The sequence below is a fragment of the Glycine max genome, chromosome 5 (genome assembly GCF_000004515.6).
Source record: "Glycine max cultivar Williams 82 chromosome 5, Glycine_max_v4.0, whole genome shotgun sequence".
Classification (NCBI taxonomy): Eukaryota; Viridiplantae; Streptophyta; class Magnoliopsida; order Fabales; family Fabaceae; genus Glycine; species Glycine max.
Window position 1 is genome coordinate 39461629 of NC_038241.2, and position 16245 is coordinate 39477873.

Consider the following 16245-nt stretch of genomic DNA (forward strand, 5'->3'; position numbering starts at 1 on the left):
ATCAACGAGCAGGTTGTTGTTCCTTCCACTCTGCAAACAAGAATGCAATACTTCTCTAGCCAACTAACTGATTTCGTCGCATAACAGCTATGATATGTTTCACAATTATTACATTATTATTTTGCAAATATATCCAATTAAGTCTTCCCTCTTTTTTTTAGCATAAAAAATGAGTGAAAAATAATATAAAAAAATAAGGATAAGTTAGTTCGGTCTCAAAATGTAAAACGATGACATTGATAATAAAAGATAAAAAAATTTAAATTTAAACTTCAAATATAAAAAAAAATGTTACAAATTAATAACAAATTCAGATTTAGTCCATCAGGACTAAAATGTGTATTTATTCATTTTTTTATTAATGTGTTAAATGAAACAATTGATTTGTGTCATTGTGTGAGATATATATAAATAGCGAATATGAAATGGACTAATGATATGTTGGAGCAAGACACTAATTAATGTTGATACGTTTCTAGTAGTAAAAATCAATAGGATGAATATGAAATAGGTGTAGGTCATGCATGTGCATTAAAATATTCCTCTTATTTGAGTATTTTTTAAGAATAAAAGCTATATCGATCCTTTTACAACTGAGTAATTAACAAGTGTTACGGGGCACCTTTTTTGGTACAATGGAAAGGATAAAGACGGAGAAACATAAATGAAATTTTTTAATAAGAGATGAAGTTGTTAGTTCAGTGTATCAAGTCCCGCAAGGGAATCTGCAGAAACATTAGCCTTCCGAGGGATATGATTGAGTAATTGACCATGCCAAGCCATCCACTGTTAATGGAACTCACTGACTCTCCAGTGAAGTAATTAATTTGATTATCTTAGTTAGTCAAATAAGGTATTATTATTGACGTAATGATTTTTTAACTAAATACAAAAAAAAATGATTGTTATTAAATTCAAAAAGTTTATTTTATTTTTAATTAAAATGTTAAATAATGAAATAAATTTTATTGAAAAGGTTGCTTTAATTTTAATTTTTAGTGACATAAAAACACTATTACATCAATAATAACATTTAATTTCTGTCACTACTCACTACAGTATACAAAAATAAAAATGAAAATGCACCTTTACAAAATAAAAATTATTTAACACAAATGAATAAGTTATAGTTAAGATATATAATATTAAAAAGTATAAGTTGTTATTTATTTAATTTTATAATACTATATTATTTATTTATTAGTATATATATAATGTATTTTTTTTATAAATAGTTGTAACATATTTAAGTTATATATAATGTATTTTTTATGGATAAGTTAATTAGTGTCCTATTCATCTATTGTGTGGTGTTAAATCATGAGGTAGTAGGTTTAAATCTCACATTGAACAAATTTTCAATTTTATTTTCGAGTATCATGTTAGCTTGTTAGTGCTACATCATCTCTAACATGTATTCCTTTCTGATTTTTTTAGTGAGAAGTCACTCCTTTCAGATCTAATTATTGGTGAATTTTTTTAAACTTAATTAAAATAACTTTAAAATAAAGCAGTTTTTATATAATTGTTTTTTAAGAAATAAATAGGATTTGTTTCGTAGAAAACTATTTTTTTAGGCATAGGAAAATTAGACAAATACACTAAAAAATAAAAAAAATATTTTATTAATATAAGTATTTATTTCAACAAATAAATTTTAAAAAAACTGATCTTATACGTGAAAAAAATAGATTGAAATATAAATAAATTTTAATTATTTTGATCCTACTTATTTATAATTTTATACTATCAGAAAAATGCCTATCAATCAGGTGTGATTCTAGATCCAATGGACACTTTGGGGGAAATGTATTTTTTAAATATAATTAATAGAATTGAATAATATTAAACCAACCTCCTTGACTAAAGCAAAATTAATTAATTGTATTTAAGTCCAGATGAATATGTCAACAAAATTGTTGTTTAAATAAAATCAGATCACCTACTCATCCGTTATTAATTTTATAAGTAGGAGAACTTTGTTTGAAAAGCAAAGTTGAGAATTATTAATAGGAAAATGTTTTCAATACGAACCTAAATTCGTGAAAATTTTATGAAACATGTGATTGGTTAAAAATGTTAAGTTGGAATAGGTAAATATATAAAATCTTCTTTTATAGCAACACACCTTTATGACTTCATGGTTATAAATTCCCCACTCTTTCATACTCAATTTTGTAATGATTTTTTCACACTAAACAGCATTACTCTTATTAATAAGACTCAGATTTAGAACAGGTAGTGTCATATCCAGGCAAAAAAAAACACCCATGGTCAGAATACACAAAGACAAGGTTCAACGTCGTTTATTTTACTTAAAATCCTTGTTTGGTAGGGTAAACTGAAATGGGATAAAAATAAATTAACATAAAAATCATTTTACATTAAAATAGAGTGTAAAAACAAGTTCAACGTCGTTTATTTTACTTATTTTTGTTCTCTTTCTTTTCTAGCCAATGGAGGATCAAACTAAAAACAAACCAAACTTGAAACTCCCTTCGAAAAACTCCTTATCAAAACACTAACAAGATAAAAACTGCATTAAAACTAAAAATACATCAAAGTTACGATCTTAAAATTGCTGACAGAATCCTTTGCTCGTTCAATTCCTTAGCTGGCTCAAATCAAACAAATCCTCATGCTTCGAAACTGAAATATGAATGCGTCGAAAACGCCAAAGTTATATCATATCATCTCTGTAACTTCACCAATATATATTGTCTAATTTCTTTCTCTCTGCACCATATTCTGCCGTTGATTCCTTATCTGTTAGAAAATTTTTGGGCCTCTTGACTCTGAATATTACTCATAACAGCTCCAGACATAAATTACCTTCCATCTGCTTGTTCCTTTTCCCCTACGAATACCAGAATCCACAATTCCTTAATTTTACACAATCCGAAAACTCCATCACAACTACCTGATCCCAATACATTCATTCGGATTTAAAATCCAATTTGTCAGAGAATAAGGGAACCCACCAGCAGGCAGCAGCTTTATTCCATTCCCATGTTAGAACTTGATTTGAACATTGAGACAAGAAGGACTAAAATAATTCATTTGATAAACTACAGACAATTAAGCCAAAACTAAATAACATAACCTCTTACGACCTGTAATTACTACCGTTAGATAAAGTAGTAGAGTGGATAATCGAAACATTATTCAATGCATATTTAAATTTCAGGTAAAAAAGTACTTTTAAGTTTTGAAGTAAAAATAATTTTAATCACATTTGAAGTACTAAAAAGTATCAAGATTCTTGTTTTTTTCTCTCTTTTTTTTATTTGTTTGATTTATATTGAAGTCTGTGCCCAACTTTTTTAATTTTAATCTAAACTTACATTTATTCAAAACAGACACAGCTTCACCCATTCCGATACCTGAAAGGCATCAGACACGTTGGAATCCGTCAAACCCATGCACGCTCAAGTGAAAGAGATAAGCAAGCCACTTGTCCCTTTCTTCTGATTTTTGGTTTTGCAAATTAAATACTCACTTGTGTCTTAGTCAAAAACACCTTTCCTTCCCTTCACCCAAAAGAAGATCTCACTTTCACTGCTCATGTCCCCATCTTTCCCACTTCTCTGACCGCATTTTCCGTCGTCTCGACTAACTATGATACTACAAAATATTAAAAGCCACTAACTTTATCAAATCTACACCAATGATTATTAATTGGAGCACCATATTTTTGTTTGTTCTTGTTTTTCTTTAATCGACAAGCACTGAGCCAGGTTCCCGAGGAGAACATGATCAGAAAACCGATTATTTGGACAAGAATATAGAATTGGCGAAACCTAATTTTTCACTTCTATTGCACTGTTGTTTCAAAAGTGGTGTCTGTGGTACCATACTACATAAAAAAGATCCGATTCTTCTTTCTTTCACTCTCTCAGAAAGAAGAGCTTTACAATATACATACATAAATACACATAAAATTACTAAGGAAAAACGAGCCACCCTAGCCAAACAACTATTGTCACTTTCACATGTTTTTTTTTCTCCTTCTTCCTCCCAAAAGCACCATCACAATGGGTCTGACGTAGTAACATTTTCCTTCGGTCCTTGAGACAATGAAACTTGATTATATTATATCTCAAAGGCACTTGTCATTCTTTAGAATTTTCAGATAGTTCAGGAGATATGTCGCTCACTGATCGTGGCAGCTGAGAAGTCTCGCATTCTGTATATATCAATCAAAACAACGAGTGAATAATAAATACTAATCAAGTAAAACTCTCCAACAACCAAGCTTTAAAGTAGGCCACTAAACCATTCAAATTAATAATAATAATAATAATACTAATACTAATAATAATAATCACAAAATATAGATACAGTTCCTTATTAAGTTCATGACCTTACCTATCGTTGTTCTCCAAATAAAATTAAAATTTCATTACAAGACAATCTATCTTTCTAAGTTTTAAATGGATCATTATGATGGAAACTCTAATTTTAATGAAAAAACATAAGTAAAAACATCTAAATTTGTATTGTAGTTAGAATGAATTATTATTATTATCCTACACCTAATAACTTTTCTTTTATCTCACTTCCAATTTTTATTTATTTTTTTGGATCAACTAGAGTATCCATAGTTGAGAGTTAGAATGAAGGAATAAGGATTAATTTCTTAAAAACTAAAATTTATTTAAAACAGACTTGTTTACTGAGTAATTATAAAAAGTTTAATTACTCATTTGTTTTTTATAATTTTATCATTTGTATTTTTTAGTCTTTATAATTTTAAAGTAATTTTTTAAATTCATATATTTTACATTTTAATTCTCTTTTAATCATATAGTTTGAAAGTAATTTTTTTTAATCCTTATAATTTATATTTTAATTTTCTTTCAGTCTCTGTCTTATATTTTATATTTTAATTTTCTTTTAGTCTTTATCATCAAAATATGAATAATATTATCAATTACAATTAATTCTAAAAATATTGACAAATAATTCGTAATAATTTATTGCAAGGTAATTTATAATAAAAATAATAATTAATAATTTATAACTAATTTATAACTAATTATTTTTTTAATAAAAATTAAAAGATAATTAAAATATAAATTATAGAGACTAAAATAATCAATTTCAAATGATATGAACTAAAATAAAATTAAAATATAAATTATAAAAACTAAAAACATCCCTTCTAAATTATATAAACTAAAAAAATACTTTCAAATTATAAAAATTAAAAATACTAATCTTACAAATATAAGCATCAATCTTATAGAAATTAAACTTCTAAACATATATTTAAGGACAAGTATTTTTTTTTTCAATCACCCCGCAACATATTGATTCTATTCCTCTTTAAAAAAAATCCATCACATTTATTATTTTTCTCCTCGTTTTCTTCTTCTTCTTCCATTGATTCTTGGAGTGTAATTTTAATATTTTCCAACAATAATAATAAATGGTCCCCACGAAGGGAAAAACAGAATAGTGTAGTAATAGTAGATTACCGGTAGAAGCATTGAAGGAGTTTTTGCAGTGTAAAATAGCACCCTGAATCCAATCATGTTGCTGCAAAAGTGAATCATCACGCCGTTTCGAAGACACCGACGGCGGTGCCGGAGCCGCCACCGCCGCCGAACGGCCCTTTCCTAAATGCTTGCGTAGAGCCGCAGGCAGAGCAACATTCCCCTGCTTCGGACCCTTCAAGTTGGCACTTTCAGAATCTTCTGCTACCGTCGGAATCTTCTCCGCCACCGTAGAAGCTTCAGCGGACTCAGGAGAACTCACGTCGACCTTCTCGGACCTTCTAGAAACCCTCACGTACAGAGGCTTCACCATTTTCAAATACTTTCGCATTAAGCGTTTCTCCTCGGAAGCAGAAGAAAGTGTCTCTGAGAGTGATGATTGTGATTCGTCTGTGTGGTGATTCTGAGAGGCTTTGGGTCTGGAGCTGTTATCTCTGGAGAACAAGGACACAATGGGATACTCTTCCGCCTTGAATTTGACGGTGAAAAGTTTTTTCTTCTTGAGGTTTGGAGCGGCAGGGGCGTTGGGCTTGAGCTTCTTGAGGCCCAACATGAAGACGCGTAACTTGGTGGCGGATTTGAACAGCGAAGCAGTGAACTGAGGCTTGGAGTTATTAGGTTGGGAGTTGAAGATGAAATCATTGCTTGAAGTTGAAGGAGAAAGCGTTAACTTGAACTCTTTCTCTGAGGCTGAGTCACTGTTGTTATTATCATTAGTGTCGTCTTCTTCGGAATCGGGTACGGCAAGCTCTAAGTCGAAGAAAGGACCGTCGGCGTCCGTGTCGGCGTCGATGTCAGGGGAGGCCAGTGTGGCATCGGCACCAGCTTTCCAGCCTTCCATGGTTGGGAGAGCCAGAAAACAATACAAGACACACAAGGTTTTAAAAGACAACTTAGAGAAGGAGAATTTGTTGGCTATCCCTTTATTTTGTCCATTGCGCGGGTGACTCATGTGTGACAAGTCACATTAACATAGTGTGTGTGTGTGTGAGACACAATTTTATAAATATTTTTATTTAATTCCAAATTTTGGAAGCTATTCTCTCCTTAAATTGAAAGTTTGACCAAAACTTATTTTTTTAAAAGTGAATAAACTTATATTATTTCATATAAAATGAGAGATTCAATACATGACTATAATCAAATACTTGTTATCGAATGAAAGATATGTGTCCTTATTAAGCAATGAGCAATTCGATCCGATTAACTTTCTAAAATAAAGTGCAATCCCCAATTAAATGATCAAAAGTGGTAATTTTATTTAAAATTTATGAAATGGAGACAATTTTTTAATTAATATCTAAAGGTTTAATTCCTCTATAATTTTTAAACTTATCTCTATCCATGAAGTTTACCTTCATGTGCAGTTAAAATCCTTTAATTAACGGATTTAAAAAAATTTAACAAGAATTTTTTTTTATGAATTAAAATATAGAAATTAAATAGATAATTAAATCTTATCTAAATAATAAGGATAAGTTACATAAATTTGTATGACTTTTAATTATTAAATCATAAAAAATTAATGACTTTGACTTTTTTAAATGGAATTATAAAAATCAAACAACTTCAGTTTTTTTTTTGTTTTTTTTTTCATATGAAGTCGTAACATGTTTGACCACTTTAAAGTTATTCTAATTTTTAGTATTTTAATTTTTTTAAAATTAATTTTTAACAATTTTAAAGTCATTTTAATTTCTACCCGTTTTTGTTTTGACGCTTTTAGTATTTTTGTTATTGATATTAAAAAATAATATTAAATTTTTTAAAATATTATTTATTTATGTTAACTTAAAATTTATCAAATGATATTAAATTATTTTTAAATATTTGTAATTAGTTTTTACATTTATCATTAATTAAAGTAATAATTTCCTACAATATTATTAATTAATTTTATTTGATAAAATTATTTTAATAATAACAACATAAAATAATTTACTAATAAAAGTAGAAATAATATTAGCCGTCAACTTATTTGTATATATAGTTATTACGATTTTGTTTTTAATTCTACACAATAAGTATTTTTTAGACCTATAAAAAAATATTAAATAAAACAATATACCAAAATATACAAAATATTGAATAAATCACTATTCAGAAGTGTAAATTAAAACTAATTTAAAGGGCGTTCCAAATTAATTTAAATATTTTAAAAAAATTAGCATGACTTTATTAAACATTTTACGACTTTAAATAAATAATTAAAAAAATTAGAACAACTTTAAAGGGTTAACACATGTTGTGGTTTTATTTATAAAAAAAAAAAAAAATTAAAGTCATTCAATTTTTACAATTTAAAAAAAAATCAAATTCATCAATTTTTTAGGATTTCATAATTAAAAGTAATAAAAAAAATTAGGATCTATCTTTATTTAGATATTAGTTTAAATAAATTTAAAATGAAATTACCCGTTTTAGTCCGGGGACGATCGCAATCTAGGGTTTTGGAAAGTTGCTAATTTAGCAGCACAACTTCTGAGGATGCAGGAGCTTCTGTGCTTGTGAATTTCTTTGATTCGAGAAGAGAACAATCACAATCTGTTTGAAAAATGATGTTGTGAATGTGCAATTCGGAAGCCGACGTTATGGCAGCTAGGAGAGACATAGGACTTGGAATACCGAGCTGGCAGTTCATCTTAGATTTGAGTCTCTGATGCAGTAGGTTACACCACAAGAAGAGCCATTGCAGCATCCAACTTACATGAAGATTTTTAAAAACAAACTGAATGGAGCTTTTCATAACTTAAATTATCTTCTGTTTAGTTAATTTATCAGTTTATTTTAAGAATTAATATTAAACTAGTAGTTTAAGGAATTTTTTTTTATATGATTAAAAAGTATAATTAGTATCTTAGTTTGTACTATACTTATACATCATAAATATTTATTTTTGTATAACTTAAAATTTATGGTAAATAAATATTTTCAATATATAAATTATATTATAATTATTTTTCATAATAAATAAATATATTTACATGTATAAATTATATTTTAGATTTAAAAAATAATTTATATTGTGATATAAAATTATTTTTAATTATTTGATAATTTATTTTAAAAAAATCAAAACTCAATTTAAAAACAAAAGATAATGAATCACAAGTCTCACAAAAACTCAACATTTATTATTAATTGAGCTAAACTCATTCATTGAGTAAAAGTACAAAACTTTAAATCGATTGTTATTTTTTTAAAAGGTTGTTTATTCTATTTTATAGATTATTTTATGCTTTTTAATGAGTTAAAGGAGGTATATCTCTCTTGGAAATTTTTCTATATGAAAATAAAATTATTCTATTTTTTCTCTTTTTTAAAAAATCAAATAGTGTATAAAAAATGTTATATTTACATTAATTATATACATAATTAATAAAAAAAAACAGTATCGTTAGTTTAGATACAAATGAATCTTGTTTTTGATAAAAAATAACAAAAAAATCTTTAAGAGACAAAATTTAAACTTTGTCAATTTTATAAAAAGAGACGAAAAATATTTTAATTTTTAATAAATTTGGCATTAATTAATTATCCTATCTGTTACTACAATTTACAAAAGTTGAAAAAGGATATTATTAAATTTATCATCCACACACCGATCACTTTCCTTCCTTTATTTTTAGGCTGCAGAGTGCTGAGTGCTGAGTGCTGACCTAGCTACCTACCTGCAAAGTAATGGGCCCTGTCTTCCATTGCTCAATTGCATTGTACTGTACTGTACAATGTGTCTGGCATGGCGCTGTCAAGCCCCCCAAAAAAATATACCTAAATTTTATGCGTGTTCCAGTTTTTAAAGTCCTTATATTAAAATGTTAGATTATTAATTTATACGGTCGATATTTTTATAGTGGAAAACTCTTTACATAAAATTCAGTGGCATGGATTATATTCTCTGAGTTCACATGTGAAGAAGACTTAAACTGCCCAGAGAAAATGGGGACCCTCCTCAGGGATGCAGGTCTGAAGAATAGCAGAGATGAGGAAAAGTGGAGCCAATGCATGTGCAGTGTGAGATGATCATAGCATGAGGATGAAGCCCCCATACCATTTATTAGTGCCCAAGTTCTAATCAAGGAACAAAATAAATATCATGTGCTATCATGCGAGACGCCCCATCTATTCTTGGTATTGGTATGATTTGACCCACCCCGTTTCTGATTCTGTATCATTTATCAAACCATACACGTTTAGGTACCGTTTCATTGTTTAATTTGGAAGACAGAGGAGGAGTATAATATACTAGCTAGATAGATATTCATAATTGAAAAAAAGAAGAGATTTTTTGACCCGTCACTTTTCGAAGGTAAAATTTGAATATTTAATCAAGCAAGATGTCTCTACTGTGTGACCTCTTGTAAGTTTCCTTATTTGTGAAACTATTGATTCTTGATTGCTCAGTTGCCCTTTGCCCGTACAAGGCATGAAGGCACACCTATCAACAAGGAAGAAAATCTTAATATCAAGATCTGCACGGGGGGTGGGGGGCCGGGGGCACTATATGTAAATATGAGTTTTTTTAGCTTATTTTTTTAATTCATGTTTATCAATTTCTAGTTTTAAATCGTAAAATAATATTATTTTACGAGTTTGCACACTCCAATGAATTGAATCACACACATAATCATTTCCTAACAAACTTAAAAGTAAATTTTGTAAAATCGAATCAAATTCAGTATAAATTCGATACAATTGGATCAAACTCGAACTAATTTTAGTAGAATTTGACCAAACTCATAGTAATTCGATATAATCAAATCAAATTTGGAGTAAATTGAAAAGAGCTTGAAGATGATGGTGGAGATGATTTAATTAGAGCATTTGATGAACATTTGAACTATATCTATGTTTTTTTAAATGCTTTTATTTAAAAAATTTATGTTTTGTATTGTATGAATTTATGTTTGTTTAGATGTAGATTATATTAATTTATTGAATTAATGTTAAAATATTTTATTTTGATTTATTTTAGGGTTGAAATATTTAATTATAATTTTATATTTGAGAATATTAATATATTTTTATATTGAATAAACTCTTACGAGCTTATAAATTGATTTTACGAGTTGAGTTTACCGGACTTTCATAGGTTTGATGTAATGTAACTATTATAAAAAAATTTAATAAATTTTAATTATTTAGTTTTTCAAGATATACCGTGACATTGTCTATTTATTGCTTAAATTCTTTTGCAGATCATAATTTATAATTTTTAAAATAGTAAATACAAGATTCATCCGATGCAGTATTTTTAATCATAAAATTACATTGTTATAAACTAATGAAAAAACATTAATAGTTGAATTCATCTTCACTGATATAATTTTTTAAATAAAAAATATTAATAAAAATATTAAGATTTAATAATAATAGAGCCTATTGGAAACATATTACTTCAAACAATTTAATTAAAAATACCAACAAAATTAAAATGGAGGTCTTGAATTTGTAATTATCCTTGTAGAAATATCATAAAATTTGTAATAAAATATTTCATTAAAATAGAGAAATAATACTTAAATGTAATTATTTTTACAATCAAATTTCTTAAATAAAATAATTATCTCAATACATTAGTACCAATAAATCATTGGTCCGAGTGATACTAAATTTAATCATTTTATATAAAGTTTTGGGTTTAAGACTTATATATGAAAAAAAAAAAATTAAGGAGAAACTTCATTAAAAATAATCAGTTAGGTTTCATGATGAATATTAATCAAATAAAATTGATATATATTATACACCAATATCATGATAATAAAAAAGTTACATATGTTTATACTTCATAGGGCATAGTCAATAGTAAAAACTAAATATTTTGTTTATCTTAAATATCATTTTGATCCCTAAAAGATAGGATTATTTTAATTTAGTCCTTTAATATTTTTTTATATTTATTTTATTCCATGTTCTAAAATAATAACTTGATTGATGACACAGCAATTATGCTTGTAGTATCATCAATAAGTCTCACATGCAGCCCCAAATTATGCTTTCAAACTCCTTATTAAAAACACAATTTACTAAAAAAATAATTATCTTATCATCTTAATGACACGACAAAATATTAAACAATCAACGTGATTATTATGTCATTAATTAATGATATTATTTGACAACATAAATTAAATTAAAAAAAGTTTTATAAAGATAAAATAAAATAAAAATTTAAAAAACCAAAATTAAAATAACCAATAATCATATTTAAGTCTATATTTTTCCCGGTTCCCATCCATTCCCCTGTAACATATCGGGCTATAATAACAATAATGAGAAGTAGACTTGCTTGTACCATAAAAGATCCCTATTTCCATTCCAACAAAGTAATATTAAACTTGAAATGGATTTCTGTGAAAATCGGGATTTGTACAGAAAGCATCCTTTTCTATGAGCATGAAACAAGTAAAAGAATATATTTACATTGATTTCCACGTAATGTGTTCTTTCTAAATGATAAACTTCACTGGGCATTGATATGCAAAAGGGAGATTCTCCTGCATGCCATGTCTGCTAACTTTCCTAAAAGCTTCTTAGGATTTTAAAAGCAAGGCTCTCTTTTTTAATCCACCCATTTTAAGTTTAATTTTTTTGTTAATTATACTTGACTATTCAAATGTCAGTCAAACGCTATATAGTAATCTAGTAGGCCCAAGTTTTAATAGGCTTATAGTGTTTATGCTTTATAGTTTATAGTCAATCCAAAAGGAATCAGCAAATACTTATAAGTACATAAGTAAAGATTGAGGACTTGAGGTTTCGAAGTAAATTAACTTGTCATACAATTTAATACAGGGTGTCCGAAAAGTACGTTAACTTGATTTTATTTACTTTTTTTTTATAGTGATTTGATTTACTTTTCTGGTTAGTGAAAAAAAGAAAACTGGATTGACGAGTTAAGTGTAGCTAGCTTATGTAATAAAAAATGCAAAAATACAAGAAAATTAAAGAATATAAAACAAATAAAAATCCAACAGTAGAAATAATTTAAAGAATAAAAAAGAAATAAAAGTAAAAAAAAAATCAACACATTTTATTTAAAAAAGGAAAAATAAATTTAAAAATAAAAAATGTGTTAATATTGATTAATTCAATTCATCCAAGTTTGCTCAACTCAATTCATGGATTAAGTGAGTTAGGTTAGATTAACCTCAGGTTAGATCAACTTGTGAGTTGAACATTTTTTTAACTCCTTTGGCTCCTGAATTAGATTAGGACAGGATGACTCATGTATTAAAACTCACCTTCACACCTCAAATTTCAATATTAAAAAACAAAATACAAGTCATGCTAGTTATGGTAATATATTTCAGAGAGAAAATGATGATTGGATGAGATGTTTTCTTCCCTATAAAATGAAAATGCAATGCCTTCTATTGATATGAAATCATTCTTTTTGTTTTCCATCTCTGTTAGAGTTGATCTAGCCAACAAGGTGAGTTGTTTAAATTTAAACATGCTTTCTTATATAAGATTGAGTGATATATACTCGTGATTTGACTTCTCTGTCTGAGTGTTTGTGCTTGTGTAACATCTTTTGGACTCATGAAACACGTCCAAGTTTATCAAATAGATGGGTTGGCCTGAGTTGTGAGCCTATGGACCGAACTATACATTGTGGTGGCCCATATTAACAACCAGTACCTGTACCGGGCATACCAAGGCTGCAACTGCAAGTATTGGAAATTGCAATATATATAGCTAAGGGTATAGCCAACGCATATTCGTTATTAATGGACGAATCTCACACCTAACAAGTTCAGCCTCCCATTTTATGCTAAAGGATATTCCTATATAACATTTGTACAGAAAATCTTACCATTTAAGAGAGATGAGAAGACAAAATGGAAACATAATGAATACTACAGAAGAAAAAATAATGTGTTTTATGCTGTAAAATCTTGCTGAATAAATAACATAGTTCTACTCTAATTAACCATTATACCTGATTTCCAATCCAGTATTTATTTTCAAATCAAAGGCAAATCCTAAATCCTTATGACATCTGTGTCAAGCTACTCAACACAAATACATAAAGAATCATCATTGTCATCCATGAATAGATCCAGGTTGTTCATCTCCAGCAGCAAGAGAGTAACCACACAGCATATACAAATAGAAATAAAAAGATACACAGTTCAGCAACTCAACCCTTTTGCTTCCCATGCTTGCCTTGCTTTCTCTGCCTTCTGCGTTTATCTGTTTCAGACTAAATAAGGTAATCCGTTTCTACCCCACTATCCCTCTACCTTTACAGCACATATAATAATTTCTGCAATTTTACTTCAATCTTTATTAATTTTTGCTAGCTAACACAAACTGTATTGCTCTGATTTCTGGGTATCCATCAGAACAATCAAATAATTCATTTTCTTTTTACTCCTCTGTGAAATTACGAAACATTATATATCAAATTAAAATACTATTATAAAGAGTCATCATAGAGGGTGCTTGTTAATATTGTTGGTTCTAAAGTTTTCATGTGTTCCCTTGATCCCCAAAACAATATTATATATTAGTTACGATAAAACACAAAGATAAGAAAGCATTTGTATCTCACATTCATTCTCACACCTGCTTGCTGGTGTGGTTAATGATAGAAACCCAGCACCTTGGTCACACTCTTTGACCTACTCACCCTGGTATATAATTTTGTCACTATATTGTCTAACTATTTGTAGTTACAAAAAAAGAAGATATTGTTATAAAACTGCAATATCTTGAAATCGATAATTTCTCAGACCAAATATTGTGGCTTTCTTTCGCTTGCATAATTGAATTCCCAATGATATGCATACCCTAACCCGGCTTAGAGGGTGTTCTTTTAAGTTTTTAGTTTTTTTATTTTTATTTTTATCAAGGGATGCAAATATTTGACACACCAACTACGCACATTAATTAATCAATTGAAATGCCAACTTATCAATTAAATCATTTATCTCTGTAGGCACTTTGACTGAGACTTTGACATTGTTTTTCTCCATGCTCTTGGATGCTTTCTTACCATCATTGGCTATTATACACCTATGTTTGTTCTAGTTGGCATATATGTTATCTTTCTTTCGCCTTTTCTTATGTTTGTTCTTATGCATAATTAGTTTACCGGGTATTCAGAATCTATTAAGTGAAATCATTATATGAATTATTTGATTCTTAAATCCAGGCGTTACAAAACATAGGGTTAATAATTTCATCTTTATGTACCAATAATAATAACCATAAAAATTAGACCCTTATGGTAAGAGTTCTTTTTACCGTGTCAATCTGTGATCTATCTTCTTGTAACCTTACTAATTCATAACTATTACTGCAATAGCTTTAGAAGTTAGAAGAAAGGCGAATAAGGAATACTATAGTTCTTGTTTAATCTGTTGTTGGGGGAGCCTCCCAAAAGTGTATTCTACGTGTTTGTTTTGTCTCCAACTAGGTGATAAGATCAAAGGTTGGTTGTGTTGCTCTCAACAACCAAATAAGCAATAAGATATAAATCTCTTATGGGCTAAATTTCCTCACGGTGATTTTCCTTGATTGGATGATTGTTGCATTATATCTTGTAATTTTTATCGTTGGGTCTTAAGTTTGAAAATTTCATTGCAGGAGTTATGAAATTATTGTTTTCTGCTTTTGGTGCTTATGTTTCGTCTAATCTTTTGTCCATAGTGTTTATTTCTATTATAGCTAGCTTGTGCACACATTGATCCTTTTTGTTTGTTGGCATAGTCTCTTTTGAGCAGGTTGGACATGTGGCCAAGAATAGAACTGATTTAAGAGTCTGCAAAGGAGATATAAGTAAGTCCGGCTCCACCTTTTTACAACTTTTTTTTTTTTAGAGGACCTTTTTTACAACTTTCACTGGGTTGTCTTGAATATATTGCGAATGATGTATTAAACTTCATATATTAAGTTGAATCGGTTTAATCGGAAAATTTAATTTGATTCCATTTAATTAATATTTTCATAATATTATTTACTTGATTTTGTTTAAAATCTAAATTACTAATATGATTCGATTCAATTTAATTTATACTAATTTATATTTGATTAAGTTTTAAAATCTAATGTATGTATGTAATTGTAAAATATAAATTCAGACAATTCAATAAAATACACTAGTACATATTTGAACAAATATATATCATGAATTTTAAATTTAAATTCTAAATATAATTTTAAATTATTTAACAAACAAGGTTTTATTGTAGTGAAACTAAAATATAATCCTACATAAAATTTATTTATAGTGTTAGGTATTAAAATTAGTGATCCCATGTGTGTGAATTTTATTGGGCTCATATGGCTCCCTTTAATTGTTTGACGATTCAGCTTAAAGCAATCGATGAAATGGTGATTTGCAACTTCACATCAATTTTCATGAGCATGATTAGTAAGTAATTTCGGTTTCATGGGTCTGACATGTTAATGAAAAAGAAAATTCATATATGCAAAATGAATTACGATTATATTTAGAAGGAATAATGTAAATACACCCTAAAATGTATCGGGATAAAATAATACAATAATAAAGTAAGATCTAAAATAAAAATTGAGAAAGACTTTATTATTTTAAAAAGAACTACAAATTAGGTCATTTTATTAATAAATAATAGAAAAATAATAATAATATAAAATTATTTTAGAGTATAAATGTATAGGCATTAAACTCTAAATAACAAATATAATTTGTTTGCTTTATAAAAGTTAAAAGCAAATGACTTTTTTTTTATGAACCTAAAAATTGAGGTTT

General features: G+C 27.9%; 1 protein-coding gene and 1 long non-coding RNA gene across 2 annotated transcripts; one reads left to right on the plus strand and one right to left on the minus strand.

The window, feature by feature from the left end:
• Window positions 1-3790: 3790 nt before the first annotated feature.
• Window positions 3791-6472, minus strand: LOC100780466 (probable membrane-associated kinase regulator 2). The gene is made up of 2 exons (XM_003525319.5): window positions 5481-6472; window positions 3791-4186 (listed from the first exon to the last, which is right to left on the minus strand). Exons 1-2 carry the CDS (start codon window positions 6448-6450, stop codon window positions 4113-4115), a joined length of 1044 nt encoding a protein of 347 aa, XP_003525367.2. The 5' UTR covers window positions 6451-6472; the 3' UTR covers window positions 3791-4112.
• Window positions 6473-13339: 6867 nt separating this feature from the next.
• On the plus strand, window positions 13340-15435 carry LOC106798749 (uncharacterized). The gene is made up of 2 exons (XR_001388491.3): window positions 13340-13719; window positions 15222-15435. It is a non-coding gene; the product is annotated as an uncharacterized lncRNA (long non-coding RNA).
• The last annotated feature ends 810 nt before the right edge of the window (window positions 15436-16245 follow it).